General features: G+C 37.2%; 1 protein-coding gene across 11 annotated transcripts in view; it reads left to right on the plus strand.

The window, feature by feature from the left end:
• Positions 1-20721, plus strand: part of LOC108709705 (mitogen-activated protein kinase kinase kinase kinase 4) — a 101183-nt gene that overhangs the window by 26401 nt on the left and 54061 nt on the right. For all 11 annotated transcript variants that reach the window (XM_041584204.1, XM_018249770.2, XM_018249772.2 and 8 more), the window contains exon 3: positions 13368-13424. In XM_041584204.1, coding sequence (XP_041440138.1) covers positions 13368-13424 — 57 coding nt within the window. The remainder of the gene's footprint in view (positions 1-13367; positions 13425-20721) is intronic.

Genomic DNA, 20721 nt, shown 5'->3' on the forward strand with positions numbered 1-20721 from the left:
AATGTATAAAGGCTGTAGTGATTTGATGTATAACAAGACAGTCTGACCACTACTTCCTGCTTTTCAGCTCTCTTGGTTTACACTGACTGGTTACCCTGGTTACCAGGCAGTAACCAATCAGAGACTTGATGGGGGGCCACATGGGTCATATCTGTTGCTTTTGAATCTGAGCTGAATGCTGAGGATCAATTACAAACTCACTGAACAGAAATGTACCATGTGGCTCCCCTTCAAGTCGCTGACTAGCTCAGAGTTATAGTTCTGAAAAGCAGGAAGTTGGATTCCGGCTGTTTTATTAGACATCCAGTCACTCCAGCCTTTATACATTACATTTTTGGCTAACTAACTATATTAGAAACATTTTTTATTTTGCACAGCCTATCTATTTACCCAGTTTTTATTTTCACACTGAACTATTCCTTTAATAGAATAAAATAAAGTTGTTATATTGCCCTACACATGAGCCCAGTGTATAGTTTATGTGCCATATGTTAGGAAATGTAGGGCGGAAGCCGGTTACCCCCCAAAAATTTACGCTCTTTTTCACCCTAAAAAAAGGAAAAGACGTTCGTGTGTTTTTTTTTTTCAATTATTTTTTTTTGGAACTCCTATTTAATCTATTGCACTTAGCCTGGTCTGAGGTGGCAAAGGCAAGTCTGGCGCAAGAGGCAACATTCAGTAAAATCTGCATTGTAGTGAAGTTGCGTAGTTACATCCATTCGCCAGAGCGCAAATTCGCCAGGCATTAGGGATCGAAGTACCGCTAGAGTCTATCTCCTTCGCTAGCGAAGTTACACCGGTGACCGTTCGTAAATCGGCAAAGTTCTGAAATGACGTCACACTGGCTGATTTTCAGCAGCGTTAGTCACTTTGCCCTTTGCCCCTATGGGAGATGGCCATCCAATAAATTGGAGCTTCCTGGATAACCAATCCCATACCAGTAGTCATTATCTTTGTCATTTATCCCTGTTCCTACTCACAAGACTTGAAACTGACTATATTGGCATTTTGCTGCCTGTTTTGGGTGTCAGAAAATATTCCTAAAGGGAGTTTTAATATGTATTCTACCTATTATTATTATTATGTATTCTATGTAGTCTTCCAAATAATCCAAAACAAATTATTATTAGCCTGTTCTTATAAACTGCCAATATATTCTGTACAATAGATAAGAATTTACAAGTTACATATAAACATTAAACAATACTGAGCATAAAGGGGGCCCTGTTTTGATCATTTTCTACTTTCTTTGCATGCCCTGTGCTTGTTTTAATTTACCATATAACTTGTAGTTATTTGGCTTATGACAAATGGGCATATTTAACACAAGTCAAATAGCCCTATCATTGGTCTGCAGGATGCCATTCAGTTGAAAGGAATCCACCTCTGCCCCATAGGCAATAGATGCAATCAAAACCTCTGAAGATCCATGTATTTCAGAAGGGGTTTATCTGTAGTAGGAGTGAGAGTAGGAAAAAATAGGCTACAGTGAAGGAACGCTCATAAGAATGGGCTAAACAAAGGGCTGAAATGTAATATGACTAGGACAGCTGTCTTGTGAAATTAGATCTGCAGCCCATTTGTAGTAGCATAAACAAAGCGAGGGGATTGCAGGTCAGACCTTAGGCTACTTCCTGCTTGGACATGACACTTCTGTGTAATTGGAAGACTTTAACTTAATGCTAAATGTGAGTTTTTGTTAATTTATGTAAAAAAATGCTCTTCTTAATAATTACTTTGACTGTAGTACTTAGGTCCCTGATTTATGGCTTGAACGCCTGGCACTGGTTTCCCTTCAAACCCATACAGTAATTTAGCATGATCACCCAAACAAAATGTGTTGTTTTCCAGGAAACAATGTGAATGCCTTCTGTTTTTCAGTTGGTATTTTACCATTCCATGCTATACAAGCCCTAATTCTGTGTGAAAAACAATACTTGATGTGACCTTGGGCAGCTGCAGTTTCTGTGCGTCTTGCTTTGTTTCCAAACTGTGCAGTGTTTACATTCAGAGTCAAGGCAAATATTTGAAGCATGGTTTTCAGTCTGCAGTTTGCACCATCAGCAAATGACCTTTTGTTTGTTCAGTGACTAGAAGTCTGTGCCTTTCTGCTGAAAGAGATGTCATTCTCTGCCCTCCTATACATTTAATTTTTTTCTTGCTGCAGTCATGCTCAACAAGACTCCTTAATATTAAAATAAAATGTATTCCATCTAAAGTGTATAGCCTAAATCTCATGCTTAGGAGAAAGCACTTTTGTTTTCCTGGAGAAATATATGCATTGTTAGTGCAAAAAATATTATTTACATTTTAGTAAAATTATTTATTCCAGAACTGCTATACTAGCATGCTTGCCAAAGTTTAACCTGTAACTCTTTAGTAGTAATCACCTTTTACATATGTGATGATAGATTAAAAATAACAGCTACCCTGCCAGTGATACAGTAGGAAATGATTAGGGGAGTTACTGGATCAAATACAATTGTAATTCAAATTGACAGTATTGCGGTCTCCATCTCACATAATCTATAGTTGGCACACATGTTGTGCCTTGGCTTTGCCTTTGAGTGCTATAGTATCATAGGATCTGTAACACTCCTGTCAGAGTGTCAAGGGCTAAGGGCACACTAAACTGATTGTCCGCTTTCCTCTGCACATGGTGTTTAATAATACCAAGAAACCACATGGTAGCATTCATACATACTGACACTGCAATGATGATCTCATCACCTAACGACCTGTCCTGTATGAACATTTGGCAACTGGTTTACAGATGACATATAAGTGATTGTGAATGAATATTGAAAGTGATGCTCATAAATGCAGAATTTTGGTTTCATTGTTGTCACTTGCATTGCGAGAACCCACCAGGTTCTTCTGAAATTCTGTGCAGAAAAGTCATTGTGTATAGCTTATGGGCCTTCTAACCTGTACAGAAAATGTCAGTTTAGAGCTTTCTTTTACAATGCAAACATGTCTTCAACAGGTCATTCTGGTTAGGGAATGCCTCTGGTACTTTGGGTGCTTGATGTATTTTGCAAGCATACTAATTATTTAAAAGACCATGTACATGGTTAGCAATCTGTGCTGTCTCCCAGAAAGGATTTAACATTACCTTACCTAACCTCTCGGGTTAGCTGCTCTGAAAGTATTCTCCACTTATAAAAAACATTCCCTGACATTCACAGGTGTTTTTTTAAACTTATGTTTGCACAAGGAATAAATACTTTAAGCAAACGTATGTTTTGGCAAAAGAATGGATTACTAGAATTTCAGTTTAACGACAAGCATTTTCTCCATTTCAATTCAGACAATTGAGGGATCAATGCTATAAAGTAGCAGAATGGTCTGTAACCAGCACCCAAACTTCCATAATGGAAGGAAATATAATTCTAAGCAACTTTCCAAACTACATTATTTTAAACAAATGGAAATACTTATTTATTATTGTAATTAAAAATGAAAAGGAGTACTTCAGCACTGCTAGTACTGTCTCTTGAAACAGTATAGCAGAAATATGTAATATCTAATGTGTATATATGTAATATATTGTAATTGCTCTAGCTACATTATTTCATTGATGAGTCTTCTATATTTTGATTAAAGTGCGACTGTCATTGAACTCTTTCTTAATTTGTAAATACAAAATGCATGGGAAATCCCAAAATTGTGTTTAGGCTTTGATGTAAGCAGATCTGTTTTTCTAGATAATTCAAATCCCAGGCATATTTGAAATCTGTGAAACTACTCCAAAACTTTGAGGATAAGCAGTAATCCATTGGCTGCTAACTGTATGAATGGTATTTCAGTCACCCTGATGCCATTCTCAAAAAAGAGAAGGCATCAGATCTGTTACACCTTTGTTTCCTAGCTGCATAAATTGACACGCAACAATACACTATAATTTAGATTATTTCAAGACAGTGCTTATGGCAGTCACAGAATGATTTCATGCACAGTTTAACGTAACATTAATTTGATTAAACTTGTTTAAGGACTTGCTGTACAATTAGTACATTAGTACATTAGTATTTAGATGCCTAGGTTCACTTGCAATGTTTATAGTTCTATAACACTTTCCAGTATACAATCATAAAGCATTTTTAGTGGTTTTAAACTTTTTAAACAAGGGTGTCCAAACTTTTTGCAACAAGGGCCAGATTTGGTGAAGTGAAAATGTGTGGTGGTCGACCATTCAGACTGACCATTCAGACCAGATCAGACAAGTGAGGGCAGCAGCCAGCAGCAGGAGAGAAGTGGGAACTGACTAAAGGCGCATTACTTGCGCATATTTACGCTATTGCATTTGTTTTAACTGCAAACTTTATTTTATAGACCGTGTACACAGACCAATGCCTTGCCCATTTGCTCAGAAAAATCTGAGATCTGGCTGCCAATTAGGCACGGGCATTAGCACGACTAAAAGGATGTGATTTCTGTACAACTTGTTGCGTTGATTTGTCCTGTACAAGTTGGATAACAACATTTCCATAGTGTGCATAACTCCCAATTCAGGGGAGTATGGATAAGGACACAGGACTCTACTTTCCACATCACCACCTCAGGATTTCCCACAAGATCCTTGCAGTAGCAGGTAGTAGGTACAAAAAATAAATGAAATGCCTTGCCAGCCACAGACACCTATCTATTGTAATATACACACAACCAGGTGCCAGCCTGACACAGTGATCCATAAAGCCACTGGAGGATTATAAAGATGCGATTGTCTAGTTATAGTTGTACTACGTATTCCAGCACACATATATTCATTCATGCTTGGATGCGGAGGACCACTTTTTGTAAGATTTGCATATGATTGGAGTAGCCATATGCAGATTTCTGAAAAGCTGATTTTACTGTTTATCGGTTCTCTCCATGGTGGAAGGACATCCATCTCTTGGCTCACTGGGATAATTGGCTTTTAGTATGTTTATAAATTGACCTAATCTAAGCAACTTTTTATTTTTTCATTTTGGGCTCAGATATATATATTTGTGGTACAGTTATTCACAATATTTAGCTTTTCAGTCCTGCACAATGTAATATTTACTGCTAGTCACTGCTTAATAATGACGTACTGGAGTGATGAGGATTGGCATGTCTGTTTTAATGTGCAACAAGCTGTGCTACAGTGCCAAGCAGTTTAATACTTTTCTAGCAACCAATGTATTTGTACATTGACATTATACATTAAAAGGCACAGTGTTTACAGTGTCACCGCCTAAAACTGCTGATGCTTAAAAGAGAAGTCCAGGACATGAGGCTGTGTGGGAGACCTCTTGCTGGGCCCCTAACGGCTGCAGCCAGGGTCACAGCCAGGGTCGCAAACTGTCTGCCACATTCCACCTGCCTGCTGTATTCTGCTTCATTGAGCAGAGTGAGCCATGTTGCCTCTGTAAAAACCAGCTTTATTTAATAAGACATCCATAAACCTAAACAAATTCTGGCTACATCAATTAGTGACCTGTACTTTAGAAAACACAAAGTATGGAAAACATATTAAACTTGTTTGCTGTGAGATAACCTTTGTAGAAAACATATGTGGTTGTATATTTGGCCTTTAGTGGTCTTTTAAAAGCAAAAAGCATTGCCCCAGGTTTTTATAGTCTGCATTAGTATTTGTGAAAGACGTTCTTATTCTGTCGCATATAGCCATGTTCATGGGTGCTTAGGAGCAGTACATTTGCCTTACCGTTTTAGCTCTGGCAAAATCTGTTTGCTGGTGGCAAGTGATAAGCATTTAAGGACTGTTGGGTAGATCTGCAAGATAATGGACCCTGAAAATATAGGTTTAATTAAGGACTTTATTTGCAGTAAGCCACGTTCTTTAAGCTTTAAAGTGGACCTGTCACTCTTACATAAAAAAAACTGTATAATAGTCCTTTTCAAATTATACATGAAATTTAAATTATTTTTTCCATTAAGCATAGATGTGGGGCAGGCAATTACTTTCACTTTTCATTCAGCACTTCCTAGATGTCACTGCTCTCCCCACATTCCCCCGTTCTCTTTACCATTTAATTGTGTAACCAGTGCATGGGGATGGACATCAGGTCACCCATTCTGTTGCACAAACAAGATTCTGAGATGATGCAAGGCTTGCCTTAATAACAGTGTCCACAAAAAGGCTCCTGCCTGCTTGCTATAATTATGAATTCCCAGACAGAAGGAAACAAGATTCAATAATGTATATTGTGTAATTAAAGTTTATTTTGCTTGAGTAACTTGATAAAAAAAAGAATTTGAAATTTTTTTTGGGTGACAGGTCCCCTTTAAGCACAGTACTTGCTTGCTAAGAACCAAAGTACAACATACTTTTTAAAGCTGGAAATGCAGGTTCCCTAAGCTCACAGGACATTCTCCACTGGCGGTTTTCTGTTGGCAGAAAAGTGCTCGAACCCATCAGGTGGTTAGTATTACTATTCATGAAAATCACCTGAGATGACAGGTGAATTGGGGCCAAAAAATTGCTTGAGAGCAAGTGAGAGATCTGGAGAGGGCCATGATAGCAGTGTAATGTGTGGGACAATATATCACCTGAATGTTTATTGGAAGCTGTCTTAATGACATAAAGTGCAATACGTGGGAAACAAATAATGAACAAAGACCAATAAGAACCTTCAAGGAGTTTTTCATAATACAGAATAATAGGCTGCCATACCTGCTTGTATATGGTATTCAACTGTTTGGCCTGGGGGATGATCAGTGGGTCTCTCTCTCTCTTCATTATTTTGGATTCGGCTGAACCCCTGAATCCTTTGCGAAAGATTTGGCCGAATACCGAACCATATTAGAATCTTAATTTGCATATTCAAATTAGGGTTGGGAAGTGAAAATCATTTTTTACTTCCTTGTTTTGTGACTTCTTTGTTCTTCCCTCCCCATGCCTTATTTGCCGGCTCGGCTGGGTAGAAGGATACGGCCAAATCCTGCTGAAAAATGCTGAATCCTGGCCGAATCCCGAACCGAATCCCGGATCCGGTACATCCCTACCATAAACATACCCTTAAATCCATATGCCGCCTCCTCCTCCGTGGATAACACAGCATGGCTAGCATCACATGATTAAACACCTTAGGGGCCCCTAACAAAAATTTCCAAAGAAATGTGGTGTTACTCTTTAAACGCCACAGTCGATGGGATTTAAACTTGCCAAGTTGACATCTGGCCAATTTTCGGCTAGATCTGGTCAAGCTAACATGTTGGAAGGCCAAATACATAGGTCAGTAAGTAACCAGCACTGCTTGGAGGGAGTCAAGCAGCAATTATTGGCTCATCTGTGCCCATTATTTAGCCACTGTAGCATGAAAACACTGACTGCCATGTTTCCAAGGGGCAGTCTTCTTACATGCAAGTGCACCCACACTTGCAATGCTTGTATTCATAGCAGGATCAAAATAATAGGAGTTTCCACATGTGACATTGCTTTAATGCAGTTTGCAAGGACAATTTTATTGAGAGCATGAATATATGTAGTAAATGAGCAAGTCAGTTGTGTGAATCATCCTTGCATTCCAGTGTATTTAAATTCCTCTCTGGCTGTTTTTGGTTTGAGGTAATCACGAGTTGAGCTACACTGTAGGAATATGTTTGTTGACTGAAGAGTAAGGAAGGAAAGTGTCTGAGGAATGTTGTAAGTAAGAGACAAGGAGTCATTAATCCAAAATTGTCCGTCCATAGAAATCTGCTGTACTTGAACACAGTTTATTGTTCTTCTTTCAAAAGCCAGAAGCAATTGTTTGTATTTTCAGTAGTATCTGAGGCTGGTTTTTTAACCTTTTGTTGCGTCTCCTACCATCTATACACTCATATCACTGAGGGATTTTGGTAGCTGCTACTTCAGTGGCTCCAAAACTGTGGGACTGGTCCCCTGGGGAAGTCCAGCTTGAAGACCATTTAGTGTAATATTTGAAAGAGCATTTGCTGTTATTGAGTGTAGAAGAAGCTCAGCATGAAATTCAATTGGTGAGATTTGGGCTAAACACAGTTATTGCCCTGTTCTGGAATTATGTTTAATTGTTGATACAACAATGTAACATCTAACCTAAGAGCTAAGGGGGACCCTGGACAAATGTTGGACCTTAATGACAGTCTGGAATCAAAAAAGTCTGTAACCCACTGTTTTATGTGTAGCTAGTTAGAAATATGAATCATTTGTTTTTCTTAGGCCACTGGGAAACAACAAAACATACCAATTTCTTCTTTATTTATATAGCACTGGCATATTTATATAGCACTTTACATTTATTAGTTATGTACACATCAACTAGACATGGGGTAGGAAAAATATACACTACAATGCTTGTATGTATTTTACTTTCTAGAATACTCATATTTTCACTGAAGCTAGCCACAAAGCAACATGTACGTATGCTTTAGAATGGGGTTCAGAAAATATTACTGACCATCTAAATTTGTAAAGGATTTTTTGGAATACAGATTCATCAGCCCTGCTTAAATGGCCAAAATCAACAATTCTTTCTTAGGTGTCACTTAATAACAGGTTATTTTAAAGAGCTAAGAGCGAACTTGTGCGAAAAGGATCTGTTTTGAGCCCAGAAAGGCAGCAATGGTTTAGTGGTTTGCTTGACTACAGCGTAATTATAGGACTACAATGCATGACCTTTTTAAAGGATACTGTTGGCAGTCACTTACTTTTACTTGAAAATGATGTGTAATATTGTGGGATGTTGTGTATTTTTGGAACGTTTGTGTTCGTTCACTGGTGGTATGTTTTACAGAAATGGTACTGTATAACACAGTTTTTGCCACCTATTTGATTTCTTGCTTAAAGGAACAGTAATGCCAAAAAAGGAATAACCGTATAATGTAGTAGAGTTTCTGAAGCAAACACACCCGTTTTACCAGTGCAGGACAACACTACTTTTAAATGGTTATACCTTTAAAACACTTTAATTTTTTGGTGTTACTGTTCCTTTAAGGTTGGCACCAGAAAGCCAAAAAATTATTTTTCATTTTCAGTAATGGTAGTCGTGCTGACTATGTGATGTGAAACACTTTACAGTGTTTTGCCATTATCCTGCAAGCTAGAAATCTAGTAGGGGGCAACATGCTCCATGTACTACCCTTGTGTTTGCATGATAGAACCCTGGTAGAAGGATCCATCACCCAAATGGGCGTTTTTTTTACTACACTGATAAATGGAATATCTGTTTCTGAGTAAAGTTAATGGGACACATGGCGTTTTCTTGCGTATGTGCTGGTAAAGTGTGCTAGTCCACTGCTGTGTTCTGTCTGTCTAGTGATCTAGCTATCCATCATTTATATGACATGCATACAGTGCTTTAGCAATCTTTTATGCAAACTGTTGTGTCTGTTCTTTCAGCGTTGTCATTCAGATCTAATAGAGGTGCCAAACTGGACATAACCTTTTTCTTTTTAATATATAAAGAAGGGACTTGTGGGATAGGGTCCCTTTAAAAGCATCACTTCTAACAACATTCATAACCAGTTTCCTAAACAAAACATGGTTGGTTTCATCTTTAGTCTTGGAAATGTGGCACAGATGCCTCCCTGGAGGTCATAACCACTTTCAAAACCTCTTTGAAAAAGTCTCTTATTCTTTACAAAGATACTTAAGTGAAAACATACTGTTTAGATTTTTAAACGTGTGCAGATGTGAGATATGACATCATAGCACAGTGTAGTTTGTGGCCTCTTAAATTGTGATTTTTCTTAGCACTGTCATGGGAATTTTTAAAAGGCTTTGCTATAAACATATATTCCGTGCGGGAGAATTTCTAGTAGTCCTGCAACACTAGATCAGTCCTATTTACTCTCAGTGACCTGAAAGTACCAAGTGCTTGTCCAGTGGTCCTTGCTTTTGACTTGGCTGTGAGAAGAAAAAAATGTTTTTATTGGCTATGGCTTTTTCCCTTTTCCAGACAGAGTTGTTTGTAGGTAAGCAGTGTTATCTGCAGCTGACATGACATGGTGATATTGTGCAGATGAGCTCATTGAGTTGTAGTGAGCATGTGTGCCGAGAAATGCTCAGCTGCAATCTGCCCCTGCTCTTCCATCTCCTAGATACAGCATTCCCACTGGATAACTCCTGCCACACACACTCACAGCTGCTGAGAAGAAATCCAGCTATGGGCTCCCATGTGGCACAAACTTAAGATCTGCACACCGCATGCATGAATGGTTTCTGGCACAACACTACAGGGCATTCCTTTTTTTTTTTTGTGTGTGTTGAAACATTTCTACATTAGGGATATTGTAGATTTGTACTGTGTGAATCATCAGTTTGTCCTCAATTACACAGCGATGTTTGAAAAATCAAATAAAAAAAGCTGAACACAAACACTGGGCCTTAGGGTACACTGGTTTCATTTACTGTCCTCTCCTTAATTTGATTTCCCTTAAAAAAGGATTAAGCACCATTCTCCTTTTATGTTAATATCCCCCCCCACAGCAGATTTTTTTATGTTATCCATAAATATTTTCTGTTCAGTTTTAGATTGCCTAGTCATCTTTTTACCCAGCTGGAGTATGGTTTAGTAGCTAAACGCAAAAAAAGCAATCTTATTAATGCTAATTTACCAAATATAGTCAATTTAACAATTATATATTTTTAAAAGTTGTGGAGTTGCTTCCTTGCAGTGATGAAAAAAAGCAGTTTCAGATCTGTGACCACTGTGTTCTGAAAAATCAAGTTCATAAAGCAGGACAGAACTGTTGTCTTTTTAAGGGGAAAAAGGGAAGGAGGAGGTAACCATTTAGATACATTTCCCCACAGAAACACAATGTTTGTAAACCTTGTCAAATATTATTTAATTATTTAATACAATTGTCTAACTGTCTAATTGTATTTGCATTTAATGCTCCGTTTAAGAAAATTCTTCACTTCTTTTTGCAAAGGGTAAATAATTTTTTAGTAAGTGATTAGTGCTAGAGTGCTTATCACATTCTAGTTGTGTATTCTTGCTTGTTAGTCTCCAGACATTGGTGAAGTGTTTAAAGGACATCTAGAGCTAAAAATTAGGCTAGAAATGTTGTTTTTATATTTTGGGCTTCTATAGCGGCCCAAGGCAATCACAGCCCTTTAGCAGTAAAGATCAGTGCCTCTAAAAATGCCCCAGTAGCTCCCCATCTTCTTTTCTGCTGATTCACTGCACATGCTCTGTGCTGCTGTCACTTACTGAGCTTAGGGACCCACTCACAATATACAGTACACAATATACAGAATATAAATATCCTAATATAAGGCTGATTTGTAATTAATACAGATAATTACTACAGTGCAAAAACAAGTGAAATTAGACAGAGCTTTTTTAAAAACGCCATGTCTGGCCTTGCTCTTAGGCACACTGGTTCTCAACGTGTATTTTTGAGCTAACGGCCTTGAGTCAATGATACTAACTTGAAAAGTGTGTTTGGCTTATCAGTACATGGGAGGGATCTCGAAGTGGGTGAAGGGGTTGGCATTGTGAGGGGTATCCTCTGGGCGACCTTTTTGGCTTACACACTCTATTGTGGTGACATTTTGAACATGCCACATATTAATTTTGACTATGTCGTTTATTAGCTTTGCAAGTGCAATCAGCACATAAACTCTTGAACCCACCTAATGCCTGTCAATCAGCCTCCGGCAGCTAACTGGTATTTTATCATTGCACACTGGACATTTGGTTTTAATGTAACATTAAAGGTTATGTTTTAATTTAACCACTTCATATGAGTTTTGGAGTGTTTGGATGGGAGGGTGGGAGGGTGCAGATATATGGGCCATTTCTTTCATTTCTCTTTTTGTTACATATATTAGACCAACCTCATTTTCTGCTTGATAATTTGTGACAACCCCTAAGCTTAGCTTCTCAACAACTGCTCTGAGCCCACTGAGCATGTGAGTGTCACAGACCCTTTCCAAGATGGTGACCCCCTGTGACAAGTTTGAAGTCCTGGATCATTTATGCTACTTTAGGCTGGTGCAACAAGTTCAGTATATAAAATATGGCATTGTAACGATATTTTTAGGATTAAGTTACCCTTTAAGGGTACATACACTAGATGTTTGTACCTGTGTTTACTGTTGTGTGGATTTTGTACACTCCATGATGAGACATGAGTAAATTGCTCTGTACCACCTCTATTAATATATAACACGAGAGTGAATAATAAATGCTAAACACATATAACCGGATCAAACTCCATATCAATTAGGCTCTCTCACCTATTGGCTTTTGTGTCTGTTATGCTGTGAATTTTTGTGCATCCCAACTTTATCTTCATCCGATTCTTTCGAGCCTGGCATTTTAAGTTGGCAGGCCTGTCTGTGCTCTAAACAATAATAGGCTGGGCTTGGTTACCTATGCTGTAATCTGCAAAATAAGTAGTTTTAGAAGGGCTACGGTAACAACAACTACACACAAGTTATTTTTAAAGAGGTTTGGTTAGTTTGATGGCATTGATGGAGACAGAAAATAGTGTACCGCATGCATTAAGAAACAGAATTGTGACTCTAAACTGAAAACTTTAGATGTTAAAGGGGATCTAAAGGCAAAAAAAAAATTGATGCAGATTTATTTAGAATGAACTTTAGACACTTTTTGCAATTTATATTTGTGTTCTATTTTAGCAGTTTCTGGAATATTTGCAATTTTTGATAGCCAATACCAGGCTAACCCAAGGGTTACCTAACCATACAGGATGGTCAAAGACAGTTAGGGTCACTGACACTCTGGGCCCAAAGAGACCTTCAAAGAGCTAAAAGCCTGGTATTAGCAGTATATAATTGCTTATATCTCATCAACAACTAAAATAGAAAATTAATGTTAATGCAAAAGTGCTCAGAGGATGACTTTGAATAAGTTGCTTTGGCTTCGATGCTATAATATGTTGATTGGCTTTTCCAAGTGGTATTTGATAAAAGGATTAAAAAAAAAAATAGGCCAGAGATAGCTTCCATGTTTGTTCCAGTGTTTCAAAATGCAAAAGGAATTTTATATATAAAATTTTTTTCTTCTTTACGTTTAGTAACCAAGCCTCCAGTAGACTATTGTGGGTGTTAAAAATACTATTTTGTATAGGTGGTTCCTTTTATTAACTAGAGATTTAAAGCAGGATTACAATTTAGGTATAAATAAGCAGCCATGCTTGGGCATCTGTTGAGTGCAAATAAAGATCAGGTGTAAAAACACAACTGTTTCGTTGCTCGAGGGTAAGGATGACGGGTGTCTTATCTAAGTGCAAGAACCTTCACACTATCGCCTTACCAATACACATGTCTGGCTACAGTATATTTTGTGTCAAATATTACAGTAGATATGATTTACATGTCCACATTTTCTCAATATTTAATTGGTATGTTCTGTGAATTTTAACAAGATTTCTTTATTCATTTTTAGGGCCGACATGTCAAAACAGGCCAACTTGCAGCCATCAAAGTCATGGATGTTACTGAGGTAAATATTCTGTCATGTTTCATTTAAAATATGCATTTTATCCAATTGTTTAGTACTCAAGATAAAAAATTGTATTTCAAACCTAAGACGAGCTGTTGAAACCTTAGTAAATTGGTCTTGTGCTGAAAATTAATTTTGACTAGCATTTTAATAAATCTTGGAAAAGTAGTCAGCACAACGATTATATCTCCTGTAGAGACTTGGTGCACGTTCCTCAGTGCATTTTAATAAACACAAATCGATTTGTTACAGAACATTTAAACCCGAACTGTCTTGGGAGTGCCAACATATTAGGTCAGATCAAATTGATATGTTTTTTTTCCCAGGTCAGAAAATATAAAATTTTTGTCTGCTATGCACTTGCAAATTTGGGATTTTCTGATTGCAGCTTTAACAAGTTAAAAAGCAAAATGAATTTATAGCAGGGATACATTAAATTGTTAAAAGAAAAAGATACTGTATATAAAAGTTGCTCCGTTGCATTATCTGTACCTGCTTTTGTATCCATTTTTGCTGCTCTATAATACTTCCACCCCCAAACAATAAAGGTTTATGAAGACAGGCTTGGTGACATATGGTGTGGTCTGTGTAACAGCAGCCACGATTCTAGATGCCTGCTGATGTTCCCAGAAGAACTAAGATTGTATCTGTTTTTTGACAACCATTTTTCTTAAATATATTGTTTTTGTGTGTGGTAAGAATGTTCATAACTATTCAGAATAGACTATCGGGTATATTTTTCTTAAAGGGGAACTGACACTGTTATAAACATGAACCTAAATGGTTTATTCAAATATATTACACTTTTAGATATTAGTATTTAGTCTGAGTTCATCCTTAACCCAGTATCTTTTCCAATTGTGAACAACAGTAGAAGGCTCTCCGCATAACTGTATTATTTGCAGCAGGGATGGGGTGGGTGGAATGCTATCTCATATTTTTTTAGAATGAATTCAATAAATTTACCATCCATAACTGCCTAGTGATGGGTGCTTTTTAGCCCTAGATATGTTACAAGGTTGATCAAGTTTCACTTAAAGTAAAAGAAAGTTTCTTCACTGCCAAAAAAAAATAATGCTATAAGTAACATTTTATGTTTGTAATTCTCAGAGACTTTATTCATAAGTGATCTTTGCACATGTGTGTGTTTTTAGATGTATTGAAATGACTTAATTTCATATAAACTAACATATATGTTTTATAGTCTTGTTTCGGAAGTTGTAGTGACAACTGAATTATGGTGCTGTGTACCTTGGTTTTTTATTTAGATTGCATTCCAAATGCCCTGATACCGATATATAGAAGAAACCGTTCTGATTTTGTTCTCTTATTTTCCCAACTGCTCAATCTTAATATTTCACATTCCCAACGGCAAAGACATTTACCAACAAAAGCCCACTGAAGGCCTCTTGCAGGCTGCCATACCAGGTTTTACTTGGTGTACAGCAAATATGTAAATCCCTAATTTAATACATAGCTTAATGATTTTTTTATTAATGAAAATAATATTTTTTTAGGCGTCCATGCCTTTTCTTTCAAATCAGGCTCTTTCCGGGTTGTCTGTGGTTCCTCAGACGTGGTTTAGTGCATTCTTAGAACATTTTAGGAGCATAGTATCACATAAACAGTAGTGGTGGAGGCCTATTTACAAATTTTCAAGGTTTGTGTGCCAAAAAAAAAAAAAGCAACAACATTTTTTCAACTTTATTTCTAGAATGCTAACTTATTTAAGGAACAAGTCTGACTGAAAAAAAAAACACACTTGAGAATATTCTAAGGTAAAAAAGTTGCATGCCAGTGAGAATCTGTGCATGGCTTACGCTTCAAAAGCAAAGGGACCTCAAGTCCCAGGATCCATCAATTTAACACAGAATAAAGTATAGGAGGGATGGGATAGACTCCACAGACTAACATACCTTTTAAACAAATAGAAAACCAAATTTATATTAGAAAAATGTGTGTGTTTGCTATATTTGAATCATATGAATTCCATTTTATGAACACTTTTAGACACTCAATTTTTCAAACTTTAAAATAATTTTTCAATAACAGAGTATACAGATAAACATTTACTTGAGAATGGAATAACTTATGTGCATGGAGAAATAGAATACCTACTTGTTTGAGGAGTATTCATTTACCAACAATTGTGTAGTTTGTGGATTATTATAATAACGTTAACATGTTCTTCTAGGAATAGAGAATAAAAACATTATAAAATAAAAAAGGTATACCAGTTGCTGTCATGAATCCTGTGTAGGATTGTTCCTGTTGGCTTATAACCCCTTTCTGTGCCTAACCCTTTGTATGCCTCTTATGAGTGTGGTATATGTAATGGCAGACCCCCAACTGTCCCAGTGTTACTGGGACAGTCCCAATTTTGACAGTTTAGCCTGCAGTCCCGGAATGTTAGTGAAAAGTCCAGTTTCTTTTTTGATCTCCTCCACTGAATGGCCACAAAAAGATACAAAGTTTCTTAAACTTAATTATATGGGAGATTCTTAACAGAGAGCCCAGAACACTCAGCAACTGCATATTTAATATATTTGTAAAAATGTAAGATAAGCAAAGATACAATTGTAACTATTTAACACAAGCTAGTCTCCTGGGATAATGGCGACTCATAGGTTAAAGGGCAATTTCACCTTCATTAGCAAAACTGTAACAACACATACATTACCGTAAAAACCCTAAGAAATTTGTTCAAATGTTCCATTACCTGGCAAATTTTGTAAAATGGACATGGTAATTGGGGGTGTCACCACATGTAGCGTGGTAGATCTTTTTGTTCCTCTTTTCTTTTTGAAATGTTTGAAGGTATGGCAGACTGATAGGCATAGCAAGAATAAATGAGTTTGCTTCTTCTGTTCTCATAAACCTGACAAGTATCATTAGCCATTTCTTAGCTTTACTGCTCACAAAGATTGTAAAACTTGGGTTTGATTGGGGAATTAGAAAGCAGATTTAAGAAATGTTTTTATGTTAAATCTGACAGAGGAAATGGTTGTATCAGTTTTCACTAGAGGGAAGGATTAAGCTGTCACTTGTAATGATTTCCATGACATTGATTAAAAGGGAATCCCTTCATCCTGTTTATTTTGTAGAACATTTGCTAATTAGAATGAAGGGTTGTAATCAATTAATTGGAACGAAATTAATGCATATAGGGAAATTATGCATTTTCATTTGAAAATGAATGGCAATGAAACCTGTTAGGAGGACAGAAGTAATTAACCACTGATTTTAGTATAGTAAACACAGAAAACCTTGCACACATGGTTTTGTTCCAGTAGATATTCTGTTAGCCACAAATAAAAATGTTCAACTTTTTGTAAGGTATCCTAGAATATTGTAGAAAATGCTTTCATGACTCGCTTGGTAAGGCAATAGAGTAAGTCTTTGGACCTCTAGTTTATGGTAATTTTATTGGCCCTCAGACCGATAATGTGCTCCACTGACTTCCTTTTATTGATTTAATCATAATTTCTATATTTAATAGGCAGTTTCTAAAATTAGTTCAGTGAGTGTTGTAATTGGGAAATATGGAAATTTGTAATAAATACAAATCAATAGTCCGTGCAAAAGCCACTGTATAATGAGATGCTCCTTAACACAAAGCATTACAGGGGGTTCAACTGGGTGAAGTGAATTGCTTGTGTGCATATTCACATGATTCCAATAAATCTAAAAAAAAAAAGGTGAAACATTATAAGATGCTGAAAAATTTGAACCTTCATTGGGAGACTTATTGTGGCTTTTTAAAGCTAAATACAAATATGGTTGTAGGTATGCAGCACCTATGTTGTACAGTGCTGTGGCATATGTTGGTATATATGTTGTTTATAGTCCTGCTCCATTAAAGGAAGAATTGGTTTATTATGTAGGACCACACAACAATTTTAATGCCATAGTTCTCTTAGGAAAAAACTGTAGCCACTTTGCATTCATTTGAATTGGGGAATGTGCTGCCTGTGACAGATGCTATCAGGTAGGAATTGGTTTAGAACAATTATTTTTGTGTTCACCAGCAATATCTCTGACTATGTTTGCTAAATGCTGCATTTGCCCACTCAAAAGGGAATGGGGAGTATTTACAGGCAGGCAATGTTTTTTTTGTTTTTTTTTTATCTTTGTGGTTACCACTCCTGGAAGGGGCCAAGAGGCAATCCCTAGTTGCTTCAGACGTTTGAAAAAACTACAAGAATGAAGCCTCTTTGTCCCTAGCCAAACTATCACTTCAGGGTGTAGCTGAAAACATATTGTTGGGAGGATTTTAATCCTTGAAGCTTTTTTTTTTAACCACCACCAAATATCTAGGCAAAACAAGGAAGTGTTGATCAGATCCCCAAATACTGGTGCATGTTAAGATCCGAATTGTTTGTGTGTTATAAACAGATACATTTAAGAAGAAGAAGAATAAAAAACTGTTACAATTCCTGTTAATGAGCAGGCATTTCAGTGGAAGAGTGTGTATTTATGTTTTAATGCCAGAGGTTTGGGACCTGGCTCTATAAATATAAATGTGGCCAGATTTTTTTTCCCATGGTGCTGGGAAAAACCCTGGGAATCTGACCACAGCATTCCTCAAGTCTAGAGATAGATGTTACTGGAGGTCCAAAATAAAGGATTTTATCACTGATCTGCTCATGGTTAATCTGCAGTAGTTCTGCATGTAAATTTATTTAGTACTCCGAACAGAAACCTGTAAAATATTTCCAGTCTATTTCCAGTCTTGCATGATTCACACTCTGTTATGTTTAGTCTGGACACATCATCTCCCACACTCAAGCAGTTACTTGCTTCTAAAAAATGGGTTAATGGAATGTCTGTTCTGTTTGTGTGTGTGTGTGTCGGCTATATCCCAGTATGACCTTGGCTGGGCACTTCTAATCTAAATGCACAGTGTTGCTGTAGTCAGTAGGTCAATCCACACAATAATCTGCTCACACCTGGGATAACTGTGCCTTCTGCAAACCATGTGGAGCAGCCGACAGTCCTGTGTGTCGCCTGCAGTGCTTTTTGGTCTAGGATTAGGAGAGGGAGGCTGTTTCCCAGGTGACAGAAGCTTTAGAGAGCCATATGGCACAGAACTGAGATGTGAATGTTGTACTGGTTTAGTCTTGTGCATTAAAATGTATGTGGATTCGTAAAAACAAAGTGTATAGTGCTGCTTTCTCTAACCAGTCACCACTTACTCTTGGTATTACAGAACTGGCTTAAGGGGATTCTCAACTTCCAACATGTATTACATTTCACTTGGTTTCAGGTAGTTCATAAATTATTTTTTCAATTCATTTTTATTTTTTACAGGTTTTCACATTTTGTAGTTTAATGTTTCATTTTCACCTTTTTATGTCTTTCTAAAGCAGTGGGGGGGGGGGGGGGGTTAGATCACTGGCATTCGCATCGCTATGGTTTTCTGAAGTTGCCTAACAAGGAAACTTCAGGCGATTTTGGGAAAACAAAGTGATGCAAATGCCATCCCACTGGCGAATTCACATTCTTGCCGGTGGGAAGGCATTTTGGGAGATTAGTCGCCTGCATAGCGAATATTTACCGCTTGATGACTAATCTCCCTGTGTGCCATCAGCCTAAACCATTTTAAATGATACATTAGTCGATACAGTTCGTATCTTTTGGTTTTCTGAGTAGAATCCATGAGTTTCATTAAAGGTAGTTGTTAGAATGTAAACAATAGTAGCTAATATTCCAGAGATGCTACTGAGCAATGCATCAACTAATGTAGCAAATTGTAACAGTGTAACTGCAGACACCAGAGACAGGAACTAATTTTGGAGAAACTGTAAAAAAAAAAGTGAAAAAAAAGTCTCTCTCTGATAAACAACTAATCTTAAAAAAAGTGTTTACAACACTCATTACCTTATTACTATCACTGTATGACCTGTGCATGTTTCCCCCTCAAATTTGTTCCTGTATGTTAACCACCCACCTACTTAGATTGTAAGCTCTATGGGGCAGGGACCTCCTTCCTGCTGTGTTTCTTACCACATAGCACCTAATCTCTGTGTCCTTATATGAGCTCTGTGTATATTTATTGTATTTACTGTGTGACTTTTATATGTTGTACTTTTATTTATATTGTGATTTTATGCTTTGTACAGTGCTGTGGCTCTGCAGCTTACAAACAAAAGTATGTTCATACATACTATAAAAGTGCATGTGAAAGATGCAGTGGGGCTTGAAAGTTTGTGAACCCTTTTGAGTTTTCAATATTTCTGCATACATGGTTGCCTCCCTAGGTCAGTCCTGTTTTTACATGGGCTGTCAGGTTCAGAACCACTTGTTTGGGTTTCTGCTTTCTGAAACAAATCTTCGTTCCTGAAAGTCCTGAAATCGTTCCCATGTGCCAGGTCATTAACCCTGCCCACTGACAGCAATGTCCACCCTTAAAAACAAATACCCTGTCCCTAAATGTTACCACCTTTTCCCAGCTGACATCATTGGTCCTGTCCCTGTGATGTCACTGCTATGATTAGAAGGCGATAAAAGATGGCAACCATAGCATATATATGACCTAAAACATGATTTGTTTTTCATGCAAGTCCTAAAGACAATTAGAACCCAGTTAAACAAATGAGTTAAAAACCTAATGCTTGTTTATAATCTATTGAGGAAAATCATCCAGCGTTACATATATGTATTTGACAAAAGGTTGTGAACATTTAGGTATTCTCAGTTCATTGGAAAGGGAGTTTAGAGTCCGGTTTTCCAGTGAATGGGATAATAAAAGCATGTGAGTGTGGGAGGCCCTAAATGTCTCTGTCCAAATTTGATATTAACCAAACAGGTTTGTTGAAGTGTCATGACTCGAACAAACGAGAAAAACACTACTGTCTAAAAAGATACTAGTTGCTGCTGACTTTTTTGGTGATGGGGCACCTGGTGCAGTGTGCTTACGCCACTGATTGATGTGTCTATGAATTCTAATTTGTACAAGCAAATTCTGCAGAAAGATGTCAGAATATTTGTCCATGAACTGAAGTGGGTCATGCGGGAAGTCATCAACCCTAAACACATAAGTCTATAACACTGTAATAAATGTTGTAAATCAGCAATCCGGAAGGCTAAGAAAAGAAATGAAGAGTTAATTGCGGTGGAGGTGAAAACTAACCCTAAAAAGTTTTTTAAATATATTAATAGTAAAAAGTTGCAGGTTGAGAGTGTTGCTCCATTAAATAACGGTACCAGTATGGTTGTAACAGATACAGATAAGGCAAATGTGTTAAATCAGTTCTTTTCTTCAGTGTATACAATAGAGGAGTCTGGGTTCACAGGC

Source organism: Xenopus laevis, chromosome 2S, assembly GCF_017654675.1.
Source record: "Xenopus laevis strain J_2021 chromosome 2S, Xenopus_laevis_v10.1, whole genome shotgun sequence".
Taxonomy (NCBI): domain Eukaryota; kingdom Metazoa; phylum Chordata; class Amphibia; order Anura; family Pipidae; genus Xenopus; species Xenopus laevis.